General features: G+C 45.8%; 2 protein-coding genes across 2 annotated transcripts in view; both read right to left on the bottom strand.

Annotated features, from left to right (window-relative positions):
• Positions 1–17,856, bottom strand: part of LOC146245212 (bifunctional heparan sulfate N-deacetylase/N-sulfotransferase 1-like) — a 31,363-nt gene extending 13,507 nt beyond the window's left edge. Inside the window, exons 1-2 of the mRNA XM_084684108.1 lie at positions 17,691–17,856; positions 5,717–5,873 (exon numbers count right to left, since the gene is read on the bottom strand). The gene's annotated coding sequence lies outside the window, so the exon portion shown is untranslated. The remainder of the gene's footprint in view (positions 1–5,716; positions 5,874–17,690) is intronic.
• A 2,209-nt stretch (positions 17,857–20,065) lies between these two features.
• On the bottom strand, positions 20,066–23,618 carry LOC146245211 (ADP-ribosylation factor-like protein 3). Its single transcript, XM_084683897.1, has 6 exons — positions 23,314–23,618; positions 23,024–23,167; positions 21,376–21,492; positions 21,024–21,074; positions 20,647–20,832; positions 20,066–20,436 (listed from the first exon to the last, which is right to left on the bottom strand). The coding sequence occupies exons 1-6, from the start codon at positions 23,329–23,331 to the stop codon at positions 20,392–20,394; spliced, it is 561 nt and encodes a 186-aa protein (XP_084540023.1). The 5' UTR covers positions 23,332–23,618; the 3' UTR covers positions 20,066–20,391.
• Positions 23,619–24,813: the final 1,195 nt, after the last annotated feature.

Below are 24,813 nucleotides of genomic sequence, written 5' to 3'. Positions count from 1 at the left end.
ACTAGTTGGGATGGAGCCAGAAGAGTGACCAGTCAGGATACTGGATTGAAACCAGCAGAGAGACCCAACGTACAGCCAAGCAGGTTGCATTCTAGCTGCAGTCAGGCAGCTTCCACAGGACCACACCTTAAGCTTTGTGTTCAGCCACAAAAGCATCTGGGACAGGTTTGTGTGTGACGCGTGCGTGTGTGGGTGATGCGTGTGTGTGTAGGGCCTCTGCTATAGAGAGTCAACATGATCCAGCGTGTCAGACCTGCAGGATCAGCCAGGGGCTTGGAGGGAGGAGGACAGAGGAAGGCAGGGAGGAGAGAAGGAGGGAGGAGAGAGAGGGAGGGGGGGGGAGAGAGAGGCAGAGGAGTTTTGAAGTTGAACAAGGTCAAAGAACACACCCAAACTCTCTTTACCTTACAGTACACACACATGCACTTAAGCTCCTAGCCTAATACCTGTCTGGTCCATTGTGAGATCTTCCATTAGCGCTCAGCAGCTTTAAAGGGGGAGTAGACCTCTGCCGTTAGCAACATTAAAGGGGGGTTGGTGTGTTCCTTCTGCCTAGTCATCCTGTTGATACTCTATATCCACATCAGAATACACCGGCACTTAAAACTAGGGGGGGGGAGCATCAGGACTCCTCGCACCGGCTGATATCACAACACATCACATGACCGTTGACATCACAGATGCGGAAAACAGAGACTAGAATCTATAGTTAAGAAGAAAACCCTGTAGCACACATGAAAACACAACACAGGAAGAAACTTCTACCAGGTCAGAGACTGAATTATCATAAATGACACGTCAGTTAGGATTTCATGGGACTGGGGGTAACTCATCTCCTATAGCAACAGAACCCTAAATTAGCTAATAGCTAACAGTAGCTAACTGTTGCTGCGTGAATCAAACTTAATATGCATCACTTATCACAAAATCTGTTAGGAAAATGTCTTTATTCACCACCATGATGCATTCAATTAGCCAAAGCTGGCCCCCTGTAGTTTTCCATGTCAGAATCAGAATGGGTTTTAATTGCCATCAAATTTGCACAGACAAGGAATTTACTTTGGCAGGAAGATGCATATTAAACATAAGAATCTAAAAACTTAAATACGTGGTCTAACTATACTAAAGGTACAAAGTCTAACTAATATTAAGGGTATTTATAATTTCAAAAACAAAATGTATATAAATAAAATATAAAGTAGACAATTTATAATATAAAAATACAAATAGAACAAAAAATACAAATTTGTAGTATTTATATAATCAGCAATTTACGAGAGCAAAATATGCAAAGTGTTATGGATTATCAACAGACTTGTCTCGTCCATACATTGATCCTAGACAGGAAGCAGGAAGTTCTAACCAGTGTCAGGCAGGATGACCGGCCTTCAGAGGGGTCAGGCCCAGCCAGCAGGGACAGGTCAAAGGTCAGGGGTCATAATACTAACACTGTAATCCTCATCGGACAGAACAGATGAACTAAACAGACAGGCAGTGAAAGACACAGACAGACATTTGTGTGTGGTGTGTGTGTGTTTTAAAGAAAAATACGTGATTGTGTGTGTGTGTGTGGTACAGACAGACGTGTGTGTGTAATCTCCTGCTCCACGGGGACATTGATTACCCCACTGACCAGCCCCCTGTGGCATAATCCCCCCAAAAGGCATGTGGGTGCACATGGTACAGACAGACGTGTGCGTGTTACGACTGCGTGTGTTTGTGTGTGTGAGTGAGCAAGAGGGATTACCGCCCTGCTCAGGGGTGTCCGAATTATGTCAGGAAATTAATGGACATAAGGAAACACAGTGTGTGTGTGTCCTGACTGTCTATGAATCCTGGTAAGACTTCCCATGCTTCACTGACGCATACACAACTGAAAGTGCAGCTCTCTCCATCTCTCTCTCCTCCTTTTCTCTCTTATTTGAATCCCTCTCCCTCTCTTTATCTCGCCCTCTCTCCAGCATGGTATTATTCCCTTTATTGGGCTTTTGGGCAAAAAAAGAAACATGCGTGTACATGCACACACACACACACCCAAGCATTCCTATGAGACTTTAAGCAATTACTTGAAAAGCAGGAGTGCAGTCTCCTGCATTGATCTCGGGGGGAAAACCTTCACACCCAACAATAGACGGGGAGGGGGCTAACACACAACCGACATTACGTGTTGACATAGGCTACCTAGCTAACTGTTTTAAAAGGTTTCAGCTAGCTTACCATTCTAGAATGTCCAAGCTAGCTATCTGTTCCACAAGTTATGGGCCGGGGTAGCTCTGTTCAAGAAGGTTTGAACTAGCCAACTGTTCTAGCCCTCCCATTGTGTTCAAACAGTGTTTACACCCTTGGTTTTTCTACAATGTGCACGTTTTATGTACAAAAAAAGGCCCAATTAATCTATTGTATTTGGTTATGATGTACAGAACAGGGAAATGATTTATAAGACCATGAGAACCGGGTAATGATAAACAGTGTCATTCCCAACAAAAGAAGTGGCCTCTGTTTGATTTGTATACCCCAGGAAGGTACACCAGGTAAGCATTGAAATGGCATGTGGCAACGGCCATGTTTCAATCTCCCTCTGACTCTTCACAAACACTCGTCTTCCCTCCATGTTGGTCATGTCGATGATGATCTTTCTATAGGCTGTGAGACATCCATTGCTCATGTTGACAACTGCAGTTCAGTCAAGACACATATTAGATTTCAGCATTAATAGATAGCCATAGACATGGAAATAGGTTTGACTTTGGCAGAGTGGATGTATCGAGGTGAAGCACTCCCTGCCTCTAGCATTAGCTAGCAACATACAGACTATGAGGCAGGGAGCAAGTAGAGAAATATGCTCACCTGATGGATACTAACATACAGACAACACAGGGATATGGGGATGGTGGCGCGGCAGCACAATAATGCAACAACCGGGAATGAGTGCAGGAGTATCCGTGCGGCCTTATAATGTCGCCTTATCGGAAGTGGGCCAATGGGCTAACACAGGTGTAGTTAATGAGTGTAATGAAGCACGCTGCCCGAGTGCCATGCCTAAACTAGGCTTCACGCTGCTTCAGAATGGGATGTGAGTAAGACCTCAAAGGGGGTCTTATAAAAAATGATGTTATCACTCCCCGATTGAAAAAACCTTTGTCACATCTATGTGAATGAAAGGGTGCCCAAAATAATAACAGCAATAAAGTATTCAATATGAGAGATGAAATTGTATGTGTTTCATGTTTGTGTGTGTGTACGTGTGTGCACGTGCTGCGGTGAGATGTTGGTAATAAAGTGTGAGAAAGCACAAGCCTGTATACTGCTACACAGCTGGGGGAACACAGAGATGTGGGTGGGGGGGTGGTGGATGTGAGTAAAAGAGAGTGGGATGGGTGTGTGTGTGTGTGTGTGTGTGGGGTCATAGTATTTGATGCATGCTACAATTGAATTCAAGTCGATGCAATTCAGTGGAATGAAACGAAATTTGAATATTTCTACACAATGTACTACTATACTATTTAATATACTATTATTGTAGCTTTTTATTCATAGTATGTTTGTGTTGTAGACCTTTTAGTTATTTATGATGATTTGGCAACATTTACTGTTTATTCCCCTGCTTAAACCACCCATAATTACTACCGGGTCAAATTTGACCCATAACTCGATGGATGTATTTTTTTTTTTTTTTTGACAAAACTGGTCAAATTGTATTTGATTATATTCAGCAGACCCCCATGGAAGCATTAACACAGCTTTTTTTTATCAGAAAGAATTTAAGGTGTCTTTCATGCATCTAAACTTCAAAATGGGTCAAATTTCACCCAAACACAATAGGAGGGCTAGAAGGCTTTTGCTAGCTAACCTTCCAACAAGATTTTAGTCTGTTTAGCCCTAACCAGAGGCTAACTGTCTTTGAAGCTAACACAATTAGCCCTCGCCAGAGCCCTAGTGTGACCACGAGAGTGTGTATGTCTGTATCGAGATGCAATGTGTGTGTGTGTTAAGAAGCACAAATGAGAGATGGGATGTTTCCAGGAAGCTGCCTGGCCTCCAACCAATGTCGTTGCTCGGAAGTTCAGTTGAGAGCCCGACCCTCTATCTATTTTGGTCCCTACTGGCCCCCGTACACACACACACACATTTATCTTAATTAAGGCCAGCCAGCACTGGTGAACGAACAGCAGCTGATACGGATAACCTTGTTACAGCTGTAGGAAGTTTCTTTGAATGTGAATGTGTGTGTGTGCAGAGTGATTGTGGATGTATACGTGTGTCTGCGTTCCGTAACTGCGCTGGACCAGCCAGAGAGAAAATGGTTGTTTACTGGTGACCCTGTGTGTGTGTGTACGTATGTGTGTCTACTGGTGACAATGTGTGTGTGGCACAATTCATTGCGGAAGAAGGTGTCCACTCCTCAACCCTGAACAGGAGACAAATAACCGCACAACCATCCCTCATTAGACAAGATAAGACTCACTTGGTGTGCGTCTGTGTGCAAGTGTGTGTGTTTCCTGCCTTCAATATTACCCCTACCCGAATAACAGTGAAAGGGGAAGAGAGAGAGGAGGAAAAGAGAGACAGAAAACCAAGCAAGGAGAGGCCAACTGATACATCAACCTGTCTCCCAATGCGTGTGTGTCTGACTGTGTGCACAAGTGTGTTCTGTGAGGGGGGGGGGGGGGGGTGTGCAAGCGTGTACATTATAATTGGACTCTATTGGATTGTAAGGGGAAACCGATACGATTGGCCCTCTCACAGATACATCAAAGTCAGGGATATCCAATTAAAAAGGAGGATATCTCCCAATGTCCTGGTCATTGATCCTGTCTGTTTCAGCTTCAGGGATACCTATACAAACACACAGACACACACACAAACACACGTTCCTGCCCGTGTTCCATCATTAAGCAATAAGCCCTCCGCTTCGCGTCGTGCCTAACAACTCCCCTTACCTGTTCTAAAATCAGCGCAAAACACGGACTCGCGGGGCTTATTGCTTTTCCAAAACTGTTACAAATATTTGATGTGCTATGTTATAATTTGTGTTCTTTATTTGCTCCCAAGACCGTTTAATACAGCTGGGGTAGCAGTTGAAAAAGTAAGGCATAAATTGTGTCACAAGCCATAAGAATACATCAAAGCAGCACATTCATTTAATTGTGCACACACAATTGTAATTATGGTCAGATCGACTTGCGCCTTAATGATGAGGTGGTGATACTGATAAGCCTATTTATTTACACAACCAAACTGTCTGCAAATTATTTGCCAGCATTCCTTCCTGCCTTTGACAGCAGCAATCTGTGTTGCTTTTAGCTTGAATTTTAGTTTTAAATTCTTCATATTTGTTTAATATGATAGTTTTCCTAAAATAGTATAGTTAATATTCTGTAACATATGCTGCTCTGGTAGACTTGTCCATGTTTGAGAATGGTCATATGATACAAGAGATACATATGAGAATTCACTTGAAATAATATAATTTTTTTTAAGTGATCATTGTTTGTCTCTGTCAATACTAACCCTCCTCTATTACACACACACACACACACACACACACACACACACACACACACACACACACACACACACACACACACACACACACACACACACACACACACACACACACACACACACACACACACACACACACACACACACACACACACACACACACACACACACAAGCCCCTCTTCACTACTTCATACACATGGCCCTCCTCACCTCTGTATGGTGTTGTGTCTGGCCCTGGTCCAGAGGCAACTGTATGGTCTCCTCTCCAGGACCAGAGGTAAGATATCACTCCAGACCAGTTGTAAGGAACCAGGAGGGGCACTTGAAGTGGCTTAGCCTTCCCTTTAGGAACTGATCCCAGGTCTGCCTAAAAATACAAAACATACACTGTTAAAAGCTAAATTCTTCAGTGGAAACAAATCGAATAAATCAGGGAACGTGTGAGTGAGTGAGTGAGTGAGTGTGAGAGAGAGAGAGAGAGAGAGAGAGAGAGAGAGAGAGAGAGAATTAGACTTCATCACATTGTCAGAGCAGACTGACAGTTGAAAATCTGATTAATGAAAAAGTGTGAAGAATCCTCCACATTTTCCATGGGGCTGGAGCACGAGCACACTAACTGGTCTCAACCGCACAACTCTGGGACTTGTATGTTCCTTTGTCTTTAGATGATTTGTGGTTTGAGAAAGTCAATTTTTTTTGACTTGTCAGAGACAAACAGAGTTCCGCAAGTCCTCAGCCAGAACAAGTATGTTCTAAGGCAGAAACTCACAGGCCAGTGTAACTTCCAGGACACACACACGCCATAGCTCCCCCCCCCCCTTCCCCATGGCCCCTCCCTCCTGCTACATGGCCACTCCCCCTGCTCCGCAGCCCATCCCCTCACCTAGCTCCATGAGCTTTCCCCTGCTCCTCTCCGTAAACCCCACACCCAGCCTCACTCCAGGGAGGGTTAGGGAGGACAGGTCATCACAGCTCCATTACCGGCCACTTGTGGCCCTCACGAAGGCATCAGTCCCCCCCAAAGGGAAGAGCCTGGATACTGGGAGGTAAATATGCCTGCTAAACACACAGACACACATTTAGACCGGTGACAAAATCACGCCCTCCTGCACTCTACTCCTCACCGAGGGAAGTCCCCTGTTCCCGCATTCTCTCAGAGGGGATGACAGCTAGCACGCCATTAGGCTGATGACAGGCTGATTATAACACCATCACCAGCTAACGTGCAAAGGGGTTAACAGCATCGCCAGTTGACCGGTCAATAAAAACAGCATCACTGGCTAACGCTCTAAGAGGCTAATAATAACATGATCACCATCTAACGTGCTAAAAAAGAACACCTTTACTAGCTAACATGTCTAGTGCAGACGCAGCAAGGATGCTAGGCTGACCACTGTGAAGTACCATCACAAGGACCTATCCACTAACAGATATGCTAACAAAATGCCTCTTCATCACTTTAAGTCTCTCTCAATCTCAATCTTTCTTTCCACCTCTAGATCCTCTCCCTCTCTCCATCTACCTTTATTTCCATCTCCATCTCTCTATCACTCTCTCTCTCTATCTATCTCTCTGAGGCAGAGAAAACAGGAAAGGCACAAAGGCAACCACTTAGTCATTCAGATGAACACAGTCCTTCTCCGTCAGCACTTCTCAGCACACACAGACACACACACACACACACACTGACATGCACACACACACACACACACACACACACACACAGACATGCAAACACATCCATCCATCTCACATCACCTTTTCACCAAAATCAGCTCTGGTTCTTCAACTGGTTCGGTTCAGGCTTCTTGTATCTATTCCACCAGTTTAGAGCAGAACTGATCAAAGATCACGATGGCTGTCTTTGTCATTTTTTTTGTTATTACCTGCTATGTTTTGGTCCCGGCTGGTAACCAGTTTTTCGAGTTTTAACCAATTAATTGTTGATAGACATGCTCCAAACTGTTCAAAATTGGGGAACGGGAGAAGAAACTGTTGCATGTTGATGGAAAAGAAGTATCAGTGACTTCAAGTGATCCCCTTCTCACATGACATCACATGCAAAGAGGATGTGATGTCATAGTTCACTGCGATCCTCAAGCACTGTGTTCTAGGGATGGATGGCCAAATCAAGTAGAACAAGAGATGAAAGGAGGGCTGTACCGAAGTCGACCCCATTGCAGCGTCCCGGAGCAAACCATGTGACCCGTGGCCCTGGCCTGGGTGGAGTTAGAGGGCTCTCCTGGTCTGGGTGGAGTTAGAGAGCTCCCCTCATATGCAATGAGCTATACTCATTGCCAATGTTCTACCACTGAGCTATACCCATCCCCAGTCACACCCTTTAAGAGTAAGCATGTTAGTACAGGGTGAACAGGGGTGGAGTACTGTGTGTGTGTGTGTGTATATGTGTGTGTATATGTGTGTGTGTATGTAAAAACTAGCCTTGCTTCGCCCTTCAATTCAAATCAATTATGTTAACAGGGAACTTCGCCATCAAATAATAAGTGACTTATGACTGTATATATAGACCCAAAGTAGGCTTATTCCGCACACTAGGACTACACCACACAATGGCGTATATATTGCTGCTGCAAAATGTTGCAGATCGTTCCCTGAGGAGGGATCACATATTCCTTGACCATACCAATTTATTTGCAGAAAGCGACAAGTAGGCTACCTGTTGGAACGCTTTAGGCTACCAAGAGCAGTCCTCATGGATATTTGTAACAGTCAACTGATTTCTAGGCTATGTTTTTTTTTTTTGCTTAAGAATTCAGATTAAAGTTAAACCATATATTTTTTCACTTCATCCGTTCTGCGCACTTCTCCAGATACAGCGTTCACTGCATGAGTAATTGCATACCATGCATCGGTTTTATTTACTGCTTTGTGTCCACAGCTGACGCTATTAAATATGATGTGTCGTTTGTCGCTAACTTCTTGCAGCTGTACCTCCACTTCTGAATTATTATTACGTTTTTCTGTCTTTTGTCGAGGCCTCCACCGTCTTCACCACGTCGTTTTGACATTTCTCTGAGTGTGCACGCGGCCCTGCCATAACATGCCCTTTTATGGGAATTAACGGGGCGTTTACCTATGCTAAATAGGAGCAACGAAGAACGAGCTTTCAACTTTTGACATATTGGGATTCATCATTCTAAGAACACTCCTGCAAACAATTCTGCTGTTTAAGAACACTTCATGAATCACACGTAGATTTTTCTTAGGAACTTTCTTAAGAACAAATTTAAGAAATAACTTAGGAAGATATTGGTGAATGACGCCCATTGTGATCCTGGGGGAAACTAACATCAGGTCCAGCCAATCATTCCTACGTGCCGTTGTACTCCTGGAACAAGTTCGTCTTGAGCCTTTTCTTGAAGGTGGGGAAACAGTCAGTGTCCCTGATGGAGGTGGGGAGTTGATTCCACCATTGGGGGGCCAGACAGGAGTAGAGCTTGTGTTGGGACCGGGTGCTTTTGAGCGGTGGGACCACCAGCCGGTTGTCGGAAGAAGACCGTAGGTGGCGGGTGGGGGTGTAAAGTTAGAGGAGAGACTTGATGTAGACGGGTGCAGTCCCGTTCACCGCTCGGAAGGTCAGTACCAGAGTCTTGAATCTGATACAGGCCGTGATGGTAAGCCAGTGGAGGGAGATGAGGAGCGGGGTAACATGGGAGCATCTGGGTAGATTGAAGACCAGACGGGCTGCCGCATTCTGAATCCTCTGGAGAGGGCGGGTTGCGCATGCTGGGACACCAGCAAGCAGCGAGTTGCAGTACTCCAACTTGGAGAGGACAAGTGCTTGTACTAGCAGCTGGGTGAAATGCTCAGATAGGTATCTCCTGATCTTCAGGATGTTGTAGAGGGTGAATCTACATGACCGGGAGACCGCAGCAATGTGGGCTGTGAGGGAGAGCTCGTCATCCATGGTCACCCCGAGGTTCCTGGCAGAGGAGGAAGGGGTCACCGTCGCTGATCCCAGGGTGATTGAGAGATCGTGGGAGATTGATGGTTTGGCCGGGATGATGAGGAGTTCTGTTTTGGCGAGGTTCAGCTGGAGGTGGTGTTCGGTCATCCAGGCGGAGATGTCTGTGAGGCAGGCCTCAATCCTAGCTGAGATCCCCGGATCAGTTGGCACAGCTGCGTGTCGTCAGCATAGCAGTGGTAGGAGAAGCCATGGTATATATGTGGTGTATATGTGTATGTGTGTGCGTCTGTATATGCGTGTGTGTGTGTGTATGTATGAGGATTTAGTAGTAAGATCCATGTGTGATTACAGATGCTAATACCAACCCCTGGCACAATGTACTACCTGCAGCTACAGAGGCTGTAGAAAAAAAGAGACTGCAGCCAAACTGACCTGCAGCCAACATGTCCTGCAGTTGAAGATAGTGCAGCTACAGAAGCTTTGGATAAAGGACTGTGTCCATCCCAAGCAACACAGAGGGGATTACCGGATAATATGCAGATTAACATCAGACCCCGCAGCAGCACCAAGGCCATTAGGGCCATATCACTGTTCTGGGTATGATGGTCTGGACTGGTCTAGGTTCAGGGCTTGCCGTGGTTTACTCTAGTCTAATCTGGCTTGGGCTCATCTGCTCTGGACAGTGTGTGGTCCAGGCAGACCTGGACTGAACTGGTTTGGTCTTGGCTAGTTGTGGGCAATTCATTTTAACAAGGGGCCACATGAGAAACCTGAAATGTGTTGGCGGGCCGCATCAACGATAACTTGAACTTAATTCTGCTCATTATTCATTTTCTCCCATTGTAAAAAGCAGTAAAGTATTTATTTTTGATTAGCTGCTACTGGTTATCAGAAGAATGTGGATATTCTATAAACGTTTCTACAAATATCTAAAATTGTGGTGTGGGTCAAATAGGAAAAGACTATAGAAGTAATAAACAGTCAAAACAAAAACAATCATTACATCAGTGTTTCATTTTATTCGTAACTAGTTCATCTTCACAAACACTGAGAAATTGTTTTGCAATATGTTCATGATATGAAACTGATCAACTTAATACAAAAAGCAATACATGTTTTTTCAGTTCATTCTGTTCAGCGAGAGAAATCCAGTGGGCTTGAACAAACGCATCGAAATCTGGCTGAACGTCTGAGGTGGATATGCGAAAGACAGCAAACCCCTTGCAGCCCGCGCCCACTTAATCAGTCAAGTTCTTGTATTTGTCTTCGTGTTTAGTCCCTAGGTCCCGATTCAAATTTTAATCCTTCAACACAGCGACCTGTTCTCCACAAACTAAGAACTAAGCTTTGCCTTTGACTTCAGTAAACAGATACTTAAGTCCATGTCTTGTTAAAAACTCTACATTCTGCGTAAACCTTTTGTTCGGTGAGGTTGCAGAGTTAGCTGTTGGTTCGCCGTCGAAAATGTCCGCGCGCGGTAAAAAACGAAAGCTGCGTTAAAAACCGCAAAGGTTTTGGGAAAACCTCTAAGGTTTTGGGAAAAGTTGGCAGCCCTGTCATACTACAGCTTGCGGCTGTGATGAACTTAAGGTCGGAACAGCATAGCAAATCCTGATTTACATTGTCCCAGGTTTTCAAAACTGTCTTCTGTGAAATAGTTCCAGCAAATGTGTAATTGAGGGTCGAACTACACAGGGATCTTCTCATAGACAAACATCACAGCCCGTCAAGTGTTTGGTTCCTTAGGAAGACTCAGAAAAGTGTCAGCATTCCCTGTACAGGCTATACAGGCGCAGCAAATTTTGGCGTGTGACAAAGGTACAGACCAGAGACAAAGAAGATGGAGCCACCGAACTGACGTCAGTTTGGTGGCTTTTTCAGAACCTAACGTTTTGTAGCTAAATCTTTTTATTGTGAGATTTGCATAAGAAAGAGGTGTCAATGGACTTTGGGGTTCACTGTATGTCCATTTTATCCACTCAACTGTCGTTATTCAACTGTGAGAAGGTAAATTCGGTTCTGCAATCAATGACCCCTTTAAAAATGTTGATTTCCCTCATGCGGGCCGGATTGGGATAGCCCGTGGGCCGGTTGTAGCCCGCGGGCCGTACAATGCCCAAGTCTGGTCTAGAAGACCATGTGTTGTCTTGGCTGCTTTGTTGTCTGGCCTGCCTGCTTGTAGCCTAGTCTTTGTAAACAACTTGCTCCAACATAGCTAGTGTCAACACAAACAACATGCTGCCTTAATCACACCAGAGATACACAAGATGTGTGAAAAAAACACACTCGTTTTCTCCAACGCTGTCCATCTGTTAGGAACATCCTAGACTCTGCAACCCACCCTGGTCCAAACGAAGGGCCAGACGGGGGGCCAGGCAGGGGGGCTGGGGAGAAGATGGTGGGGCTAGATAAGGGTCCAAATGGGGGTCCAGGCGGTTCTGATCAAGTCAATCTGCACTGGGTTGTCAGACAGCCGCTGGTGGAAACAGATCTTCGGGGTGCATGAGAACGTCAACAACAGGAAGTAACACGTCTCTGGCTCTCATATCTCTTTATTGGCTTCTCAATGTCTCCTTTTTATCTCTCTCCGTCTCTGTCCTGCTCTCTGTCTGTCTGTCTGTTTCTGCCAAACAGCTCTGATAAATCAGCATCGGTTTGGGGAACACTGATAAAAGGCCTGATATTAAACAGCCAGCATGGCCTCAAGTGCTATAGTACTCGTCTTCATTCGTGATACAAGCCAGACATCCTGCACATGAATCCAGACAGGACCCTGTGTCTGTTCCACCAACTGTAGGCCTCTGTCACGACATGACCAAGATCAGAGCTCTGCACGCACACACACACCAGGGCCTTGATCAGAGATGTAGCTCCTTGTCCCTGAGACTATTTCATCCCCCCCTCCGACAGAGATGTCACGCCACTCCTTGCTTTGTTAAGAAGTTAAATAGTTAATAGCTAATTAGGTGTTTATTGCCAGTTAGGTATGAACACATGACGGCAGTAAAGCCCAGCAGGAGTCTAGACAGCTGGATAACCATTAGCCAGGGTCCAGACTGAGTCAAAAAGGGGGGCTTACCACTTGCTGCCACAGCTGGGATAGAGACTGGGCTGTGGGGCCTGGTGGCGTTAGCACGTTAGCTAGCTCCAAATTGCTAGCATCTAACCCTCAAGTTAGCAAGCTCCTTGGTGCTAGATCCTAACCCTCACACAGGAAGTACTACAAGCATACACACAGCCCTACACAAAAAGGTTGACCTGTCCTGGACTCCTCTGATCATAAACTGTTCATCAGCCAGAGCACCCAAGCACATTGGACTTCTCTGTGGTGATAAAGGTGAAATTTCCTCAGATAACGTCAAACATGCACTCTTTCCAAATCTGAACTTTGAACCCTGCCCAGTTCAACAGCAGGTGAACTATTTCCTCCCTCCCACTCCCCTCTCCTTATCACCGTCCTCCTGTTCTGTTCTTCTCCGCTTCACTCTGTTAATCCTTTTATCGCTGTTTCTTCCTCTTTTTCCTGCTCTGGTCTATTTTCTTCTACCTCTCTCTCCCTCTGCATGTTCTTCTCTCCCTCTCCTCCCCGTCCTCTCCTTCTTTTCCCACCCTCGTCAGTACCTCCTCCTTCCTCCCTCTCATCCTCCTTCTACCTACCTACCTCCCTCCCCTCTTTCTCCCCTTGCTCCTCATCCTTCCCTCTTCTTCCTCCTCCAAGTCCTTTTCTCCCTCTCCTCCCCCTCCCCCTCTCTCCCACTTCTCCTCTTCCAGTACTGGCGCCAGCTGGGCACCAACACCACGTGCTGACAAGTAGGAGGAGAGACAGCCTGCTAGGAGACAGCTCCAGCAGGGACAGAGTGTGTGTGATATAGAGTGAGTCTTTGATAAGAGTGTGTGAGAAAAATATTAGAGAGAGGGAGAGAAAGAGGGAGAGACGGAGAAAAAGAAAGGGCGGAAGAGTGAATGAGAGAGGGAGGGAGGGAGAAAGAGAGTGGGAGGAGTGACTCGGCCAGGGTTTGGCAGCGTTCCTGTGAAGAAGACAAATTGTTGTGCCGTCCCTGAGAGCTGGCACACTCCCTCGGCAGATTAATTACACCTCCCTGCATGTCCAACTGACGGAGGCAGGGGGAGACATGGGGCTGGGGGAGGGGGGGGGGAGAGGGGGGGGGGAGATGGGGCTGGGGGAGGGGGCGGAAGCTGGGGAGTGAGCGGAAAAGATGGAGCAGAGAAGGAGAGAACAGAATGGAGGAGATACAGGAGTTTGTCCAAGGGAGGGGTGGAGGCCGGGGGAGGGAAATGGGGACCAGGAAGAGAAGGAGACAGGAGTAGGGGAGAGAGGCAGCAGGGGAGAGATTGAGTAGGAAGAGAGGGAGTAGGGGAGAGAGAGAGCAGGGGAGAGATTGAGTAGGGTGAGAAGAAGCAGGGATAAGGAGGAGGCAGAAAGAGTAGGGAAAAGAGGGAATAGGGAAGAGAGGAAGAGTTTTTTAGACCAGTAACCATGGTGATGGTTAGAATCAGCTGTAACTAACCTGATTCAGATTAGTAACCATGGAGACTGCTAGAATCTACTGTAACTAACCTGATTCAGATTAGTAACTATGGTGACATTTACAACCAGATGTAACAAGCCTAAATCAGATTAGTTACCACGGTGAATGAGAATCAGGCTAACTGTGCTTAATTGGGCAGTGACAGTTTGTTCTATATAGTCGACTGGACACACCGTATACTGATGTCCTTGACCAAATAGACTGGCCTGACCTGGCCTGGATTGGTGTGGTATGGCCTAATCTGGCATCATCAGTGGATATCTCTTTTAATGGCTTCAGTAGTGCATCCCCATCAGCTGATATCCTTAATACCCTGACAAGTGGGCTTTATAGCCTCTCTCTTTACGGCCAGTAAAAGCTCAGAGGATCTCGTTCCCAAGAGCCAGCATAGACACTGACCGGCTATGAAACATATTAAAAGATTACGGAGCAGGGAAAAAAGCAGCTGTTCTTTATTGGGATAAAGGGCCATTATGCAGATTATGTGCGGTGAAGATGGGGCTGAAACTTAATTGCTTGAGGCCAAGAGATCCTGATGAGTCCTTCTGGGTGAGAGTAACGAGGGGAGGGTGAGATGTGTGGTTATAACAGTTCACCAGAGATGTGTGTGATAACAATTCACAAAACGTGTGTGATTATAACAGTTCATAAGAGATGTGCGTGATTATAACAGTTCATAAGAGATGTGCGTGATTATAACAGTTTACAAGAAATGTGTTCAGAAGAGATGTGTGTGATCATAACAGTTCATAAGCAGTCCTATTATCACTGAGGAGTCGTGTGTGAGTGAAAACATGCATCTGAAGAGACCAGTTATCAGCACCTGTAACGGCCCAGACCTGAACGACCTTGGACTCTGCATCAAGAAGCCAATCATTAACTTACGCCTGGTAAGAGGAGTATGTTGACCTGCCTAGCTATTATGTGTGTAGAAGGACTATGTTAGCATGTGTTAGCTAGTCTAGCACCATACATTCACAGTGTAGCTATAACACAGCATGGAACTTGTATTAGCTTCCAGCCCAGCGCCATAACTTTGCCATAACATAGCATGGAGCTTGTGTTTTCTTGCCCACCATCATAATGTAGCCATAACACAGCATGGAGCATGTGTTAGCTAGCCTAGCACCACAGTGTTACCCATAGCACATAATGGAGCCTTTGTCAGCAGCTTGCCTAGCACCACAGTGTAGCCATTACACTATAAGGGCCCTGTGTTAGCAAACCCAGCACCGTTATTTAGCCATAACATAGCATGGAGTCTGTGTTAGCTAGCCTAGTGCCAATATGTAGCCATAACACAGCAAAGAATGTGTGTTAGCTAGCCTAGCACCACAGTGTTACTCATAACACGGCATGGAGCCTGTGTTGGCAGCTAGCCTCGTGCCACAGTGTAGCCATAACACAGCAAGGAGCCTGTGTTAGCCAATCCAGTGCCGTTATGTAGCCATAACACAGCATAGAGCCTGTGTTAGCAACTAGCCTAACAGCACAGCCTTGCTGACTGGCAGAAAGTTGGCTGAAAGATTCATTCTCTCCATAACAAAGATGCTTTTCATCAAAGACAATTAATTCATGTCAGTGTTTCATGTCAAACTATCAAAGGGCCTTGTGAGCAGAGAGAATAAATCACAGGCTTGAGTAGGGGGGGGGGGGGGGGGGTGAGTGAGTGTTTGTATGTGTGTGTGGGAGAGAGCGAGACAAAGTGAGAGAAATGGCGAGTGTTATGTGTGTTGGTTGGGAGAGAAAGGAGGGAATAACAACTGACTACAAAGGAAAATACAGATTTCAATTCCATAATGGTGTCATATGATGTTCCAGAATACCACAATCCCCCAGTCATGCTCCATACCCAGGCCATAGAGACAGGGGAAAGTTTGAAAATATGAATGAGATGAATGTTTAGCCATGTTTCAAATGAAACATGAACAAGGGCATTACACAATGAACAGGCAATGAGTGATCCATCTACATCCCAGAGGGATTTCAATATATCTAATGACAACACTATACCACCATGCAATGAAAGTATTTTTCTCTTATACCTCTCCTATCTTTCTCCTCTTTTCTCTACCCCCATGTACACCCCCACCCGCCCCCATCCTCCTTCCTGCTTTTATAAATATATATCAACTAGCCTACTGCTTACAAAGCAATTTTACTAATGTGGGCCAGGCTTGATCTTAAATGTGAGGGTAATCTCTAGATGAGCGAGCCAAATGTACCCCTGGGTAACACGGAGAAGAGCATGTTGTGTTTTACTGTGATTTGATTTAGCTCTGCTGAAGGACTGTCTGACTGACCCCAAACTGCCCTGCCCCGGTTCTCTCCCTCCCTAATTCTCTTTCTTTTTTGATCTCTCTCTTCACTCCCTGCCCCTCTCTTGTTCAGTGTGTTGGTTCTTGTTGTCTTCAATTCTAAACTGCTCTTTACCTCCCTCCCTTTCTCTACCTGTCTTTAGCTCTCGCTCTCTCCCCCAATACTCTAGCCCTCTTTACCTCTCCAACTTTCTACCCCTCTCTCCAACTCTCTTTGTCCAATTCTCGACATCTCTCTAACACTCAACCCTCGTTCTGGATGACACAGCTGTTCTGCCCCCAAGAGACCTGTCCTGGTCAAGATGGGGGCAACCATACCATGCCTGTCAGCTGTCCCCTTTACCCCCTGGGGGGGTCATGATCACCCCCCCCCCACACACACACACACACACACACACACACACACACACACACACACACACACACACCCTCAAGGGAGGGCAGGGATTGGGAGGTTATCTGTGTACAATCTGGAGCAGTCCAAGGCTTAAACTGACACATACGGCTAGTCCACATAGACACTGTCTGGATTTAGCTAGTCTCGTAATTGCTTCTCCTACCTGTGATTCAAATCGATATCTAGCAAACGATTCATATTAATTAGATGCAGCATAATATATGCAGTTCTTCTGATAATGTAAAGGCAAATAGACTTTGAATATGCACAATACACTGATTTGCTGGGATAAGACATTAAAGACACACATGCATCAATAGCTACCCAGTCTCTCCACGGTACATCTGTGCACGCTTGCTGAAGTCTGCTCTCATTCTGTTCCTAATTCAGTAGACTATCCTTCAAACCCTTAAGTCCAATTGGCGGAGAGGGCGAGGAGTAACGATGTGTCTCAAATTATCAGATACAATACATCTATTCAGTTGTAGTACAAGGCAGGACTGTTGTTATGCACTGTTCACAGGTGAACTAGGGATACCGGCACACAACAATCGCTTGCCAACTAGCTAGATAGGCGTCTGTTGTTTTGCTCTTTTTGCTAGAGCCAGCTCGCTAACGTTAGCGGTCTGCACCGTCTTAAAAGGCATTAGCTTCCATGCTAGCCACTGGAAAAGAAGCTGTGGGATCTGACTGTTGCAAGCATGTCCGTTTCTTTCACAATAATCACGCTGCAAAACTACAGTTTGCGGTGCATTCAAAAGTAGATGGGAAATCAGTATCAATGTGTAACATCCCAGATCGGCCCGGTGGCTTTAGCTGCTAGCGGTCTCTCTCCCTGCGCCGTTGTCTAGCAGGCGCACTCTCGAGAGTAGAATTCTGAAAAGGGGGGACCTTCAGCAGCCAACGGGGACCCGCGATTTTCTGCCCGTTACACGCTCGAAAGAAGAAACCCCCGTTATCCCATTAAAAATGCGTAATGCGAGCATCTTACCTATTTCGCCGTCTTGCTGTAAGGAGTTCTGTACGGATGTTAGATTGGCTTCGGGCCCCTTGTCCAGAATTGGGGCGTCCGGGACGACTCAGTTGTGAGTAGCCAGCTAGCTGCTGGCTTTCTGGAGGTTGTTGAAAGAGAAACACGAGAAGGGCTCGCCTCCCGTTGTTTATCCAAAGACGCCTCTAGAGGGCGTACATGTTCCATATATTCCTGTAATTCTCCTCTTGTTTACAACCTTTCTACAGTAAAACCAGTCTTTTCACGGTTGTGAATCAGATGTCAAATTACATTAAATGTGAGAAACGGGCAGGGGGTTGACCCCACGCTAGCAAAAGTTCCCTCTTGGATGCCCCTAAGGAAGATTAAACATGATCGGGTCATGTACGGTGGCCCAGTGTACAAGAAAACGTGCTAAAGTTCCTTCAGGAGGGCCTTTTCAGTGGTTAAAACAAAATCGAGTGCCCTCTGAGTGGCCTACCAGTGGTGAAAACATGGTGCAGAGTCCTTTGGGTGCCCTACCAGTGGAGAAAATAAGCATCTTATTTTGACTCTTAAACAGTGGCGATTTTAGACTCTTTTTAGGGGTGCTCAGGCACCCCTTAATTTAATCTCAGCACCCCTAAAAAATGAATGATATATTTTTTTTAATGAATTATTATTATCTTCAATAAGTTTTAGTGTCTGTTAATGACAGACAACAAACAATTACAGGTTCAAAGGGCTATAACACTATACCATAAATTGCGAGCATTTAAACGCGCAATTGAATGGGCCTCCTTCTGTCTTTCTATCATGGAACAGCCACCAGTCAAAACTGCGAAAACAAAGATTTAGTGATAACGAAATTGATGTGCTTGTTCATGAGGTAAAAGCAAATTATATATTATACAAGGCCGGAATTCTACACCGACACAAAAAAATGCCATCTGGACCGAAATTACAAATTTGAGTATCTGTAATATTGCATGGCTTAATTTGTAACACAAAATGATTTTGTGTTCACTCAACTGAAAAAGTGTGATCCTTCTTGCAAAAATCCTTTCAGCTTGTCTCCTTGGCCTATGTTGCCGTCTGGCTCGGATTACTGGTGCCATTTCACCAGGAGGCATATGTGAGGAAACCCGCATTCTGGTTTACACCTGCTTTTAAGAATTGCACAACTTTCACCGCCAAATGCAGGCACGCTTTCACGGGCGGTTTCTGTACATACCACGGAATACACTATACGCATCCCCTCCCATCTCTTTATGGGAAACTCCCACTTTTCCCTTGACCCTCCCGTGAATGCATATGCATGACACGAAAAGTGCAATTTGCCATTTTCAGTTCACGTGACAGACAATCTGCGCTTTTACCTCTGTGCGGCATGTTGTACATACCTCGCCATGCTTTTTAGCCTGGCTCTGCCCTCCTCAAACTTCCGCTCAATTTTCATTTTGCTTCTGTACTAGGTCTGGCCATGAGGTACGTAAGTCAGATGTCTCCGGTTCATTTTCTACCGGCCAATCAGCGAACAGAGGTAGTGGCTGAGAACGATGACGTTGATGTTGTGAGCTAGTTTGTGTTGTTGTTCCGTAATGGCGGCAGAGAAAGATGCGAGCGAAGCCATTTGGTCCATTGTGGCAACGCTGCCGAATATCCATAAGCTAAAACCGGAGCAAGAACAAGTTTTGCTGAATTTTGTTGGTGGCCATGATGTTGAGGCCCTCCTCCCCTCGGGGTTAGGGAACATTTAGATTTTCCAGCTACGGCAGCTTGCTCTCTTACTGTAGTGGTGAAGGAATTGGCTAAAGTAAGGCAAATACCAGCGATTGGTTGTGGCAGATCAGAGTGGCTCTAGGCAGATCCAATAGTTTTAAACTTCAACAGAGTACCCGCCTACAAGGAAGTCAATGCTTGTCAATGGAGCAAGCCCAGACTCTCTGTACAAATGAAATGTACGAGAGTCTGGTTAGGACCAGGCTACATGCTTTTACCCGCATGTTGCGATTCAAATACGCCTGAAATGGGTGCAAACACGTAAGTACATGAGGCCCTGTGTAAGTTTAGCTTGCCCTTTGAAGCCTGACCATTTACTGCCACGTAGCGGCGCTGTTGTTTCATTTTCAACTTTCCTGTTCTTCTATTTAACGCAAATTCCAAGGCAGATTCCATGACTTGCAAATGTCTGTTGTTTTATGATCTTGTTATACTATTGTGAATTCTATGTTGTTGTGTTTTTTTTACAAGACAGGAATTTCGTAATGTTGTGTGACCGCAATGGTGTAATGACTATCTTGGTCAGGATGCATTTGAAAAATAAATTTCATGTCAGTAAAATATTTACTCATATCATTTTTTTGTTAGTCTTTTTGGCCTGAGTTTGGTGGAAAAACGTTGGCGACAAATTGCTTTGTTTTTATTTAAAGTTTCTGTGTTTCTGTGAAGTCATATCAGGATAAAAGCTTTCTCTCCTGGTCATACTCCCTGGAAGCACTCAAACTCAAAGAGTCACCTTCACAAAGACACACTTATCTGAAACATGCTCCAACCTCCTAATTCAATAAAGTGTTTATTTACTCTCATACTTTTCTCATACGATGAAGGAAAACTAATGATCAGGTTGTATCTACACACACTGCTAAGTGACATTCAGTACGGCCAGTGGTCTGAGTGCTCCCATTCTGGAGTGATTCGTCAGGAGGTCAAGGGTCAGGGTTCACTTCTTGTTGACGATGTTGTTGCAGATCCAGTTCATTCCATCCTGTGAGAGTTGAACATGTATTATTCGTACAGTATGCTAGTATATCATACCATATATACTATTATAGTACACCAGTATACTAACACCCTGCTGGTGTGACATCACATCCTGTTTCCTGTACTGTTCCCCCTTCCTGGTATTCCTCCACGGAGACGGCAAAATCAGAAAAAAGGTGACATCACATCCTGTTTCCTGTGGAGTTCCCCCTACCTGGACGCCCTCCCCGGAGACGGCGGAGCAGGCCTGGATCTGCCACTGGCGGTCGCGGTAGGTGTGCAGGTTGAGCCCCTCTGCGATCTCACTGGCTGGGGAGGCGGTGGCCAGGTCCTGCTTGTTGGCGTAGATCAGGACTGGGACGCCCTGAAGGTTTTCCTCCTCTATCAGCTCTGACAGTTCCTGGGGTCAGGGGTTAGGGGTTAGAGTTCAGTGGTTAGAGATCAGGGAGCACAGGTTAGGGCTTTGAGGTCAGGGAGGTCGGGTAAGGTAGCAGGAATGAGAGTGTGGGAGGTCAGGAGAGAGTTAGAAGTCAGGAGATAAAGAGCAAGGCCAGCAACCAATTCTGATTTCAGTCTGTCAGTGAACCTCACCAGTCCAGTCTCTTCAAACCTCTTCTTGTCTGCGCTGTCAATCACATAGATCTGGTGGAGAGACAACAAGTTAGACCCCACAGAGCACCCATCTGACAACACGTTAGACACAGAACCAGCCTGACAACAGGCAGGTCACATTCAACCATGATAACTAACCCACCAGCCTATTCTATGCTGACTAACTCACCAGTCTAAACTGCATAGACAAACTCACCAGCAGGTCTAACTCACCAGCAGATCTGCATAGCGCTTACTGACTCACAAGTCTAAACTATGCTGACTAACTCACCAGTCTATACTATACAAACAAATACACCAGTCTATACTATGCTGACTACCAGTAACTCACCAGCAGGTCTGTGTTGTCCAGGTATTTCTTCCAGAAGGGTCGGATCTTTCTCTGGCCTCCAATGTCCCACACGTTCAGCTTAATGCCATGGCACGAGATGCTCTTGATGTTGAAGCCCTGCATAATAGAGAAAACAACCACCTATACTCTGGAAGAGGAACCATCTATGCTCAGGAATCTATACTCACGAGATGCTATTTCATATTGTGCCTAATAAATACAAACTGTACCTTGACACAAACCATCAAAATAATGTTAGGACTACTAAACTATAGACTTCTGATCCTTCTGATCCTTGATCTTCTACCATACCTTCGATATCCACTTTTTGTATGTTGCTTTACAGCGATATATGATAAGATGATAACCTGGATCTAGACCTTCACCTGCAGATTTCTACATTCAAGGTAAAAAACCATCAGGTCTACCGTAGCCATAACTCAAATCCTAAACTTCTTTAATGGGTTGAAGTCAAACTTCATAGACAGAACTTGTATCCAGGGATCAAACATTGCTTGGTGACATGACTGAAGATGATCATGACCTCAGAGCAAGTTCTAAGTGTCTCAGTAAATTTAATCACCAGCTAATGTGGTATAAACCTCACCCTGCTATCTTTAGATGTAACCTCTGATCATACAAACCTCCACAGTATTCATATCACCTCCTGGGATCAAACCCAGGTCATATCCTGGAGTACCTCAGCATGAGAGCTTGGCTCCAAACCACCTCTACTGCATTTAGAAGTGAAATGATATATGTCTTGAAACCTCTAACTTCTAATTTTTCTCATCCTCCGTATTAACCTACTCCTCTCTCTTTCCTCTATTCTCACCCCTTCCTTCTTCTTCTTCCCTCTTCCTCTTTTTCCTCACCCTCCTCTTCCCCATCTTAACCTTCCTCCCTTCCTCCTCTCTCTCTCTTTTCTTCTCCACCACCTCCCTCGTCCCCCTCCTCCTCCTCTCTCTCCATCCAACCCCCCCCCCCCTCCCTGAGGTACTTTCTGACCTGAGGATTAAAGCCGGTCTGCCTCTCTGGTTTTAGCAGAGCTGTAAACGGAGCAGTAATCTGCTTTAAACGCCACGCTGCGTATCCTCAACTCCTCCTCAGTGGTCCCTTGCAGCGTCTGGATCACTGAGAGCAAGCCCTGACACACACACACACGCGCCGCTCTGCTTATGGAAACATCGCACCTCAGCACACTCAGTTCCAGGTCCGCACCATATGGTGAACACGCAACGATCAACAACTAAGTCACACGCTGATAGAAACTGACGTTCCCTGTGTATTTCAATATTAGTAAGACATCAGTACACACTTTATAATAATGTCGAGGACAACGGATACTCAAAATGGTTGACACCTTCAAGAAAAGTGAAGAAAAAAAACCCAACACTTGTAATAATGTGGTGATCAACCACAAGTATTCACAAATGTTTACAGCGATCAGGGTGTACTGACGGCTGACCCCTGTCCCTGATGGTGTCACGGCTGTTCCAGGAAGTCCCTAGCAGAGCCTGAGCTGCCACTAATGAGGCTGAGCGGCCATCTTGGTGAGGTCACAGTATCAGCCTGAATGGGCCAGCGATGTCTCGTCATTTGTTTATGTCTCACTCTTTCACACACACACACACACACACATACACACCTGTGTAGGAGTGATGGTGTTGACATCTTCGGACGCTAGTTTCTTAAGAAGAGTGGTTTTCCCAGCGTTGTCTAAACCCAGCAGGACAATCCTCAACTCCTCCTCAGTGGTCCCTTTCAGCTTCTGGATCACTGAGAGCAAGCCCTGACACACACACACACACACAGGCATGCACATACACGCAAACCATACACACACATAGCAATGCACAGAAAAGAGGCACATATTATAATATGATATGCTGTGTTGCTGCTCTGTGATTGCTAGATGGTTCCTCTGGAGAACCCTACCTTCTGGACCTCCCCCATAGTAAAGCACTGTCTTCAGAAGGCAGGAGAGAGGGCAGGACACATCCCAAATCAAAGCTCCAGAGAGTAGTCTTCCACAGCCGTGCAGGTAGCTAGGTCCACAGGTGTGCAGGCTGGTAGATAGCTCCACGGGTAAACGAGGTAACGAGATCCACATGCAGGTAGCTAGGTCTTCAAGTTGTGGAGAACCCCTCCTCCCCCGACATGAGTTTGACCAGAAACAAGACCGCCCAGTGCGTTCTCACCTGACCTCTCGTTTGCTTCTCTTCCTCTTTCTGTGTGATGTGAAGTGTGTGTGTGTGTGTGTGTGTGTGCAGAGACAGGATTATAAAGCTACATTTAGCTCTTCCTCCCCCGCCCTCCCCTCTGAGTGGCAGTTCATTCCATTTAGGTTCAATCTCACTCCTTGCCATCAAGGTGTGTGTGCGTGCTGGTGGTGTGTGTGTGCTGTGTGTCCACGCTCTGTGTGTTTGTGGTTGTGTGTGTGCTGTATGGTGATGTGTGTGTTGTGTTATGTTGTGTGTTCGTGTGGGTGTTGGGTGGTGGGATGGGTTAGGCTTAAGGATGTATTAGGGTTGGAGATGGGTTAGGGTTAGAAATGGGGTAGAGTTAGAGATGGGTGTGGGTATAGACGAAAGAATAGAGCTGTCTGAAAGTAGAGCTACGAAAGTCAGAGTATTGACCGCTCATGGCACCCTCACATCTGCTGGTTGTCAAGTCTTATTAAGAAAGCCAAAAATGTGTGTGTGTCTTTGTGAATTTGTGGGCATGCGCATTCACGCACAAGTGTGTTGTTGGATAGCTTACTCTCAAGGCTGCTGCCATGACAACAGTTGCAGCTGATCTACAGACAGGTTGTGCCACAGACAGGCAGGGACACAGACAGGTTGAGCCACGGACAGATAGGAAGATCCACAGACAGACTGAAACACAGACCGATAGGAAGACCCACAGACTGACAAACCCACAGACAGACAGAAACACAGAAGGTGGTTGGTGTTTCAAGACGGGGTCCCATCACTAATGTGCTCCTGCTGTAAAACACATACCTGCACCTCCATAGAAACTCCCTGGGCTGGGAAGGGGGTGGCTGGTTGTACTAATGGCCTCCCAGGCTATATGGGTGTGTGTGAGCGTGTGTGACCGCGTTGGATCCCCAGTCAGAGCCAGTTCTGGTTGGATCTGACCTGTAGGGTCGTCCATGCAAGCCCTGCTGATGACATCATACACAAAATTAGATAATATTTCTACAGACCAGAATGTAGTATACGATTTGACACTTCAGGTAGAATGTAGAATACACTTAAAGTAAGGATTATTCTTCTGGTTCGAACGCCTCAGATGGACAGTTCATCTCTCCCACAACAGTGAATTACTTACAACACTTTAAACATCTTCATCATTCCTATTTTGTATCTGGGATGGGTTGTCTATGCGTGGCTGATGAATCTTTGTCCACAGGGATTAATGAAACAACACCCC

The sequence above is a fragment of the Hypomesus nipponensis genome, chromosome 20 (genome assembly GCF_054491055.1).
Source record: "Hypomesus nipponensis isolate SF chromosome 20, ASM5449105v1, whole genome shotgun sequence".
Taxonomy (NCBI): Eukaryota; Metazoa; Chordata; class Actinopteri; order Osmeriformes; family Osmeridae; genus Hypomesus; species Hypomesus nipponensis.
The sequence above is the reverse complement of the archived record's forward strand: the minus strand, read 5'-3'. Positions and strand labels throughout refer to the sequence as shown.

Excerpts from the sequence above, each read along its gene's own strand:
- LOC146245211 (XM_084683897.1), bottom strand. Across the intron at positions 21,075-21,375 it reads TGGACAACACAGACCTGCTG|ATCTATGTGATTGACAGCGC; the intron begins GTGAGTTACTGG and ends TCTCTCCACCAG. Across the intron at positions 20,437-20,646 it reads TCTCCGGGGAGGGCGTCCAG|GATGGAATGAACTGGATCTG; the intron begins GTAGGGGGAACT and ends CAACTCTCACAG.